Genomic DNA, 10804 nt, shown 5'->3' with positions numbered 1-10804 from the left:
CTGATGACTGAAACTATGATTTCTCTCATCAGATCTTGACTCTGGCAGGATAAGAATTATCTATGGGGCCATTTTATAGTGTCAGATCAATGACATCAGACCTACATTACAGAGGACAATTAATATGTCACCATCTTTCTTCTACATCAGTCTTGATGAAGAAAAGGCATCTCTCAGCACTGTCATTATTTTAGTATGAGGTCACTGGAAAGGAGATTAAATTGACCATATGACTCTGCTTACCTCCAGCATTTCATTTTAATGAACACGTGTTGCAGGAGGCTGAGTGCACAGATAGTTGGAGATAAATGGAGTCACAGGTCACTGTGAGCTGCCGTGAACTATTTAAGGATGGATTATTTCATATTTATTCTTTTAGATACTGTACAAAAATCATTTGGGCAAAGGGGGGTTCAGAAAGAGGGAGAATTATGACTTTATTTCAGTATATGAATATTATCTCTCCAGTCAGCACTTGAATTATCACTATCCAAAAGCAGTTCCCACCTGGACTTTATGCATTACTCATACACAACAGCAGTGTTGTAAAAGTACGCAAAAGACATACTTGAGTAAAAGTAAAGATAATGTGCTAAAATATTACTCTATATGAATAGTAATGTAAGATTAAGAGTAAAAGTCTTAAAGGATTTGATTTTTAATTTACTCAAGTACCAAAAGTTATTTTCTGGCAATAAAGCTACTGAAGTATCAATAGAACAAGTAAAAGTAAGTAAATTAAAAATATATTTACATGATTGTACAGTATATACTGTATACTAGGGGTTGACTTTATTCAGCATTTTTCTGATCAACTGTATCGTATTGCCGATAAAATAAATTAATTTTAAAATTAGCTACTTTGGCTCTGATGCAGCATGCAATCTGTGAAGCAATAGTTACTAAAGTTATCAAATAAATGTAGTGGTGTAAAAAGTACAATATTTGCCTACAAAATTAAGTGGAGTAGAAATAAAATAGCCAAAAATGGAAAGTACAAGTAAAAAAAATTGCACACAAATAAAGTACTTAAGTTAATGTACTTAGTTACATTTCATCACTGCTCAACAGAAAGAACTGCAGTAAAATGTGTAAAAAGGAATAAAGTAAACAGAAAGGAAATAAAAGATATAATATGTAACATTTCTGCATTAAAATGTCTAAAAGCGACTCGACCTTTGTTATATATTTTGTTGAGTTGTGAACTTACATTATCTCAAATGTTTCCAAGCATGTTCAAACCTAGAGAAATGCTAATTTTATTTAATTCATTTCTTTGGGTCGACTGTCGCTATAACTTCTGGGTAAACAGATCAGATAGTGACGAAGGATGTCACAAACATGACTAAACATAATGTGAATAAAACTTTAATAGATTAACACACCCGTGAACATTCCTGCCTGATTCTCATCTGCAGTGGTGGGTGTTTAAGACTGAAGCAAACTGGGCGTGGAAGTGACGGCTCTTATAAACTCAATATATACTGAACATTCAGAAACAGATACAATTATTTTGTTTACCATATTTTTTGGAAATTGCCAATCCACTTTGATCGGTATGTGGATATTATATATATACCATTGAGATATATATTTCAAAATTTGAACACACAATCTTAAAATCTTAATGCACTCTTAGTTATTAAAGACAAAATGACAATAACTATTTAATGGTGATATATTACTGTAAGAGTTTTTGGGAGGGTGTTGCATTTTTTCTTTTATTCAAGGGGAGGGTCCATTGGACATATTATGAACACTGGAGACTGACACATTTTTTTTTTAAAATGTGAAAAGCAATGATCTTCAGACCCTAATAATTTCTGTACAGTCCCTAAATGCTTGCACTGCAGACACATATAGCACTTAACATTGAAGGTATTTTGTCACTGCAGCACATTCTCTATGTGGAGGAAAAAAAAGTCTTGCAACTCAAAATGATAATGTAGCTATATTTTATGATGCATTATCTCTAAAATCTGGTCACTGTGATCTTAGCAGTGAACACTCACCGTGTGTCTCAGTGGATTTAGATTCCCTGTCTTAACCAGAGGAGGGCAGTATTTGTAAATAGTTAACACTGCAGTGTGTCCTCAGTACTCAACTCGGGGTGTGTAGCACATGCTATCTGTTATACCCTAGATCAAGAGTTTTTAAGTTTTTTTGAGTTGGCACCAAAGATATTACAAAAAGGAAAAGGACCATTGTGCATTGCATTTGGGTGCCTCAGAATATGTTGAGAATATTTAAAGACATTATCTATGCAGTTCTGAGCTTGATTTTGCTTTGCTTCATGAAGCACACTCTTCATTTCGGGAGCTATGTAACTTCAAAATTAAGCATTATGCTTTTATCTAACAATTTATCATTTCAAATAAAAAATGAATTATGTGCAGACTGGTGTGTTTTCTGTCGAATGTTTACCAACATCTTGTTTCGATTTATTAGAAGGCATAAAACCATTAACCATAACACCCTCACTTATGATTATAGATAGGCTTTGATGGTGAGGTGATGTAGAACACAAAGCTCTCGCTCTATGTTTCATACTTCACTGCACACTGCATGACTTCCTCTCTGTGTGACACATAAACATTTGTAAATATGCACATACACAAGTTCAGCAGTTGGACATGTTTATTTTTCATCACAAAAACTTAAAAAAATACATGAATATACAGAGAAGAAATAACAGGGTATTGTAATAAATACATTATAAAATATACAACTAAGGTATCTACCAAGTTTCTGCCTTGAAATGAAAGGACATGACGGTATGTTTTTCTTCAAGTCTATAAACAAAGCCTTCAGATTCCCCCATTGCTATATGTTACAACACAGGCTAGTGCACATTTACATCTCAATATACATGGGAATAGTTCCAGGTCAAGATATAAGATAAACCAATTGCTTTACCTTGTCCTAAGCTATACATAAGCTGTTATGTATAAGTCATAAGTCTCTAACATTTTATACAAACACATTTAGACTGAAATGTTTATTACAATAATATTGTTGAGTTTGATTTGTTTTACTTACAAACTGGTTAGATATTATGTCACATTGGTCGCATGCCATTTAAGTACAATTATTGTACATGATGCTGTCTGTTATGTCTTGTTTGACAGCTGTTTAGTCTTGTATATCTTCATATATGCCAGTTACAACTGTCTTTTTAATATGACTTTTATCATCTGACCATGGGACAAGTCCAGGGACATGTCTGGGATGTCCGAAGGACTTTTAATTCAGATTATACTGGTATTGTATACTACTGTACTATAATACTATAGCAGATACAGAACATTTTCCAGTTTAACAACAGCAGTGGTGACCCTATAGGTTACTTCAGAAAAGTACAGTAGACAGACAGTGTAACTTGTTGTCTCAGTCCTTATGTGTCTATTGCTTAGCTATTGAAAGCTGAATAACGTCAATGACTTTGTTGCAAGGCTGGAGGGTGTCATACTCTGCAAAGACGTGGCACACATTTTCCATGCCAGCCTCTACACCTTTTGCCACAAAACCAAACATCCTGTTGAAACAAAGAAAAAAGAGATATGATTAAATATGTACAAAATTGAAGTACAAGAAGAAGTGTTCTTTAAATTGAAGTCTGCAAGATATGAATTGCATGTGAGCCTGAAACCTGCGAGGGGTTTACTATGTGTCCTCACATGAGCAATAAATAGAATTTACAGTTGGATACAAAACATCATTCTCATATTGTAAGTAAATAAAGTTAAAAATTACCTTGCACCAAAACTGGAACCTCTAGTCCACCTGTCAGGGTAAAAAATACAAAGTTTAAGTTTAAATTAGTGGTCTACTGTCATGCATTTTCTTTGTGAACAAAAAAAAATATATATGTTGACATTATAGCAGGAATATCACAGGTGTAATTAATCATCTGGATGTGCCATTTCCAGCACCCTAGTATTATCCATGCTGGGTCATTGCCAAGGCCTACAGGGAAAACTAAATGGAACTAAGCCAACACTAATGTTATTAGTTACATCTGTTTGATGCAGTAACCAAAAACACCAAAAACCAAATACAGCAGTACGGGTCAAGTGATTTATCAGCTCAGCGTATTTAGTTACCTAATAAAAGAGAATGTAACCATGGCGAATGTTACATAATATTTTTCCAACACAAGTATGAATCATACTCAAAATGAAACCCATTTCATAACATGCTGCTGTATACTCACAGTCGACTGTCTGGATCTTCACCGCCGTAGCTGAGCAGGTGTGCAGGGTAATGGCGCCTGAAGAAGAGCCTGCGAAGATGACGTGGCTGTTAGATGTGAAATGTTGCACACAAACACACAAACCACCAGGATTTGTTGTGTACTATAAGTCCAATCTCAGCAGCAGGCTGACTAGATGTGTCATTTCTTACTTCCTGTTGATATCTGTCAGTGTAACACCCTTCAATGACACCTTGAGGTTGACTATGGTTGGTGTGAAGGAACCCGGGGCCTTCTTGAAGGTGGAGGACACCGCCTTCTGCACTGCACAAGGGCCCGTCAGCGTCTCAGTGGGGACAGCATTCAGGTAGACAAAATTGCAAGCTTTGGAAAAGACAAACAATGTGATGGTTTGATTAGAAATAAAGGCTGAATACAAATGGAATGAAGCATGTAGGGTAGTAAATTGAGCCCCCTACAACTCCCTCAGGGACTGATAGCTGACAGACCCCTTTCTGTCCCTCCTCAGGAACAAAAGACATATTTTACATATAGATCGTGAGGACATGTCATGAGATCATGTCATGGCAGAAGACACAGTGACCGAAGCTGTCTTTTCTCAACACAGTTCTGATATACAGGTCAATTTATTTTTTATTTTCATCCAGACATATTTATAGATATAAATACTAAAAACATATGGACATATTGATTTCCTCACATGACATTATAGACACACACACACACACGTTTGGTTGTTTGTTGAGTTGTTAGTTACTTGGTACTCTTGTACTGACACACCTGAATGCCACGCAACCTGCAGTAAGTCACGTTATTGATTAAACCTGTGTGCTCTATTTCTGCTATGATAATTCAATTCAATGTTGTTGTTGTTGTTGTTGTTGTTGTTGTAGCTGCCATGAAGGTCAATCAGCTTATCTGCAAGACGTTGTTCTGTTTTTGACTTCAAGCTAGCAAAGTGGACTTAAAACAAAGGGTTCTTTTTGACTGAGAACTTTCAAAATGAGTCCGAAACCCCGCTGTTCTGAAAATAGACTTCCATTCTTCGTAATGGCGGGGTTTCCCATTTTTTCTAAAGACCCCACTATTCCGAAAAGGCTATTGGGGAACCCCTGACCCTGACCCTGACCCTGACCCTATTGGGAAGTCATTGGAACTTGAAAGTCGGATTCGGCACAGCGGTGTTTCGGAGTGGAAGGCCGTCCCCGTTGTTGGACAAGCAACTGTGAGCCTTTCCTACGTGGCTGCAAAACAACGTTTATGACTGCTGAAGAAGTACGGGTAAGAACATATATATTGTTTTATGGAGTTTAAGCTACTTTTGTCACTTCAATGTTCATGTGTTGCTTATTATTTAGTTTATTTTTTCCCTTATCCCACTGACATTTGCAACTGTAGCTCTAGCTAACCTTTCTCATTTCTCTACTTTTTATTCTTTCTTCTGCTGCTCCTTGTTTTTTGCTCCTAGTTAAGTGGCACTTTGTAAGTATCACTTGAGTGTAAGTGCTAGTAAATGTACGGTATAACCTAGTTTTACATGCTTATGTAAATGAATAGAATATATGCTCTTTATTGATAATTTGTCCCACCTGTTTTACTGTTGTCCTCTGATGCTGGTTTGTCATTAGCTCTCTCTTCTGCTGAGCCCAGATCTGTGCAGGCAAAGAAGAGATTAGTTTTTCATTTTTCTTCCTCCACACACACACACACACCACACACACACACCACACACACCACACACATACACACACGCCACACACACACACACACACACACACACACACACACTCACACACACACACACACCCACCCCCCTCACACACACACACACCACAAAAACCTTTTTCATGTAAAAAGGGCCTACCTTGAGAGTGGAGCAGCAACTTGCAGGGTAAAGCATAAGCAGAAATAGTGTGCTGGTAAACCAGGGCAGAGAGACTACCTGCAAACAAATCATAGCAAAGCCCACATGATTAAGAAATTGCATTGCATTATGTGGAATGCAAATGGTAATTTTGCTTTTTAAGTGTATCTTAATCCATTGGCCAGTTCTCGGATCAATTCCAGCCTGAAATATTCTTGATATAGTTGTCATAATGTAAAGACTTTTTGGTGAAATTGAAATTAAGCTGAGTAAATCTGGTGTAGTGTACTTCTGGTGTAGTGTACTTCTGCCATATGTAGCCTCCACAGAGCTGCCACAGTAAAGACAGAATTCTGTGGAAGCGGAAACATCAGAGCATGTGTCTTATTCATCATGCCATGCCCTGATAAGACCCACAATACATTTTGATAAAAGATCTGTGGGTGTGACAACACACCCCATGAACTCATACCTGAATAAAGAACAAGATCCACCCACGGCTCCCAACCCACATCCAAATAGGCCAGACATGGCTGACTCAGTTCTGGTGTGCCAGACATTATCAGCATGAATTCAGAAGACAGTTTATCACCTTTAGATGAGCAATAAAGTACCAACCAAAGTATGGTTCCTGAGAAGAGCCTTTGATGCGGACGCCCTTCGGCGATGATTCAATGAGGAAGTGTCTGACAAGATCTGAGCAGCTCTCTCCTGTTGTGATGACAGGACAAAGGAAAGACCAGATTTACATGCAGCCAGTGGAGTTAATATACAGTATAAGATATTGATATATTAATATAAAAGTTTTAAAGAGGCACTCGCTGTTTTTTCAGATGGATCATGGCTGATCCTTTTTTCCAAATGTATTATTTCAGTCATTATTTTTACCTATTTATCTTTAGCATCCTGTCCCACATGGTGCCCAGCTCACATAAGCTCACAGTACTCTGGGCAAATCAAAATGTACACACCCACAAATGAAAAAGACAGGATTTCAAATGATATAGTTTTAGTGTCCTACAACAGGATTTGCTGTAACCTATTATGAAGGGTGCGAGGTACTTTAAGCTGCCCCACATTTTCTATTAATCTCACCTAAACAAGCTTCATTAAAAAGCCAATGCAACATATAACTGGTAGGGTAAAAAGTTCTTTCCTTGTAAATCTTTAATAATTTTGTTTGACTTTATTTACATAACACTGCTAATTGTTCCTGAGTAATAACATGGAAGCCAGCAGAGGAATCATATAACAGACGACACACAACGAGCCTGCACAGTGAGCTGATGACAGTGTCCGACACAGTGCTCACATGTTTTTCATATCCTGCATTCCTAGAAGAGTTGAAAAATACAAATCTGGAAAATGAAGTTAGCCTCAAAATTGTGTTGTGAGTGAGTGAGGTCCATTTTTCCTCTTTGTTTGCTTACAGTGCCATAAACAGCTGGGTTTCTCTTCTGTTTACACAGTGTTACTGCGGGTGGAAAAAATAACAGCGCTGTCTCCTGCCTCACCACGCATAGCTGGATGTCATCAGACTTGCCCGTTCATATCAGCGGAGTTGGGTGAGTGATTGCCTATGCCTTTCAGGTCTCTGGCATAGACAAATGGCAGCAGCACTGTGCTCCACTGTGTTCAAAATTGTTTTTCTGTGATTGTGGTAACTGTGGCATTCAAGACTGACTGTTTCCTGTATCGGCCCAAAAACTGCTCTGACTGTACAAAATTGCACGTGATTCAAAAGGAGTCAATAGCTCCGGCCGTTGCTTTGACTAGTAAAAGTTTACCTGGGTTGTTGTTAGCTGTGAGGTTGGCAGAGGTCTGGTCCACCTTCATGGCCAGACCGAAGCTGCCCTTGAAGGAGGTGCTGTCTCTCACCACAAATGTTCCTGCTTCTTTGTCCGTCACCAGGGCCTCAGCTAGAATCAATTAAACACCACAGAAAATGCTTAGAGACATTATAATCTGTGTTTATTACTGTACCTGTGCTGCACAAGAATCTTATACAACTCAGGGGGAGAAAAACACTAGATCCAGCAAGATGAATTCACTTCAGAGCTTGATAGAGCTATTATGTATTCAGTTCGTCATCTTTGAAATGATGTTTGGAGATTCTCACCTTCTGCTCTGCTGATATGTGGACGGAACCAAAACTTTGAAGTGTCCATGACAAATTTCATTGAGGGCTGGCTGCCACTGAAACGGGCTTGGAAACCTAAACAGCAATAAAAATATGTCAGTGGGGTCAAAGATTTATAATGTGATAGCTGCCAGCAAAAAATAACTACTGTGACACATGCAACTCACTGTGAGGTGAAAATGGCTTTGAGTTGGACACAGGGCTGGTCTGGATCAAGTCCGTCTCTGGTCCAGGAGACTGGATGTACAGATCTGGCTGTGGCGCACCGTTGACGAGCAGTACAGGTATATCGGTCAAAGACCCACAAAGTGAAGCAGGACTGCTCTGTGCTCCTTTGCTGTGAGGCTCCTGTAGATGTCCTTGCTTTATGAGCGAGGGCTTGTCTGGGCTCTGTCTCATTCTGGAGCCATCAGTGAAGGAGCCGGATGTGTAAGTAAGGATGGACTCTGGAGAGTCAGCGTCTTCACTGGCCAGGGAAAGGTTGCTATGTAGGGAGGAAGCGCATATGTTTCAAATGTACAGATCAGTACCCTATCTTCTTTTGCTTATGACAGTTAACATTAACTCAAACTTCACAGAAAAGCAGTAACCCTTCTCTTGTTGTATAATTTGTAACATTAGAATGAAATTATATAGAAAAGATGACGCCACATCCTTTTGGGAATGTAGTTAAAATTTCCAGTTTCAGACTGTTATTACTGCCATAAACCTTTGTTCCCCTGCAAAATCACAAATATGTATCAGTTGAGTAAGTCAGCTTGCGAACAGGCCCTGATCAGCCTGTGGGGTTAAGGGTCTGCAGCATATTTACAACTTGCTGCATGTAAAAGTGTTTTACCTGCCAAGGATGTAGCTGGTGTCTGAACATGTTGACATGGAGTGGAGCGAGGCAGCACTGTTTCTGTTGGAGTGTGACAAGCGCAGGGATCCTTGGGAACAGGCTGTGTCATGCTTCTGTGAGGGATTTCGCCGGGGTGCACTTCCACATGGTAGCGGAGGCAGACAGGAAGTGGGGGAGTTGGAGAACACCAGTGTGCCATTGGGACTACAGCTGAGACTGCTCTGTGAAGGGATGGGTATACTGGGTGACACACACCGTACTATGGTGGACGAGGTGCTGGGAGAACATCCTCTAGGGACCAACACACAGTTGGAGACATCTTCGTCTGAGCTGGAGTCATCTGAGGAGGGAGGGGGAAGTGTTGACAAAGGATTGTGAAATCATATGAAGGATATACAACAGTCAGCTGTTCCATGTTTCCCTGACTTCATGCTTTGGTTGTCTGTTAGCAAAATGGGCTTGGCCTCCACATGCAAACACGCAGTCGTTGCTGAAACACGCCTGATAAAGACGTGGATATCTTTGATGCAGGTACCTGCTTGCAGAGCTCAGGCCATTCCTTCCAGGCTAAATGCTTTGAATTGTGCATTCCTGCTGTTGCAATGATACCCAGTCAACTAAGGGGTCACAACTTGTTCTTGTGCACTTGAGGATCTGTTTGCCTCACTTTGTTGATGGGCACTGAGTGAGTTTATGCCCTCAGGAAAACACTGTAACCTGCGGTCAGTGGCTGAGCTAGACATGACTTTTGCAACCAGAGTTACATAATAATGACTAATGTTCATACTGACATAGAAAAGCTGTCTGTGTAGACAGGTGCTGTGGTGAGTGTTTTTACAAGGGGAAATTCTATATTTTTCAACAATAGGAAAAGAGTACTCATCAACACAGCACATGAATTTTGTCTTTGTTTTAATGTGATGAAATAACTGTTGGATTGTCTGATTTCTCATCACTGTTGATCAGCTTCCTTAAAACGTGTTTGTCCCCACAACGCATTGCCGGTTTCAAAAACATACAACCAAACGTCTTTTCAGAAAAGATTAGCAGGAAATCCATTTCTATGACTCTTGTGCACACTTTCATCAAAGCAGGCAGTGAAGACACTGCCGGCACCACCCTCACGTGTGACTCCTTGGTGAGCTTCTCTGTGTCTGTAGCCTCACATGTGCAGGGTGTGGTACTAGTCTGGGCAGTAATCCCAGAACAGTTGAAGTGGTGCAATTACCCCATGATTAAAAGCAATAAACAATCTCAAAAAGGCAGGGTAAATTTCCCAAGCCCCAGGTTATGTGTACTATTTGTTTCATAAGAGTAAGAATAGTTTAACTGTGTTCTGTGTCACACCTCTGTAGGCAGGAGGCTCTCCCTTGTTTTACTTTGTTGATGTGTTTAAGTGAGAAGGAGCTGTAACAGAGCCATTTGAATAGTGAAGAAACAAAAGAACGCAATGCACGGCGGGTTTACAGTCATACTGTACCTGTAGCAGGGCTGGTGCACGAGGGACTTTTGTTGACCTGCAGGGGTTCAAATGTTGGATCCAGTTCCAGGATGAGCTGGTTGAGATTATCCAGGGAAGCGTCGAGATCATCGTCACCATTGTCACCACTGGGCTCCATGAGAAAGGGATGTTGATGGACTGTCTCCTTCACAGAGTCCAGACTGATAGTTTGACCCACTCTTAGAACGTGATTGGGCATCATGTGGGACATGCCTTTTGCTGCAGGCATCATGTTAGGAGAGCTC

At 39.7% G+C, this 10804-nt stretch overlaps 1 protein-coding gene across 1 annotated transcript; it reads right to left on the bottom strand.

The window, feature by feature from the left end:
* Positions 1–3402: 3402 nt before the first annotated feature.
* Positions 3403–10804, bottom strand: LOC141005840 (tensin-4-like). Its single transcript, XM_073477887.1, has 12 exons — positions 10539–10804; positions 9056–9398; positions 8394–8701; positions 8197–8292; positions 7865–7996; positions 6696–6788; positions 6078–6155; positions 5803–5865; positions 4405–4576; positions 4214–4282; positions 3754–3783; positions 3403–3535 (listed from the first exon to the last, which is right to left on the bottom strand). The coding sequence occupies exons 1-12, from the start codon at positions 10789–10791 to the stop codon at positions 3403–3405; spliced, it is 1770 nt and encodes a 589-aa protein (XP_073333988.1). The 5' UTR covers positions 10792–10804.

Source organism: Pagrus major, chromosome 1, assembly GCF_040436345.1.
Source record: "Pagrus major chromosome 1, Pma_NU_1.0".
NCBI classification, from domain to species: Eukaryota; Metazoa; Chordata; class Actinopteri; order Spariformes; family Sparidae; genus Pagrus; species Pagrus major.
Note: the sequence above shows the minus strand (reverse complement) of the source record. Positions and strands in the feature narration are given on the sequence as shown.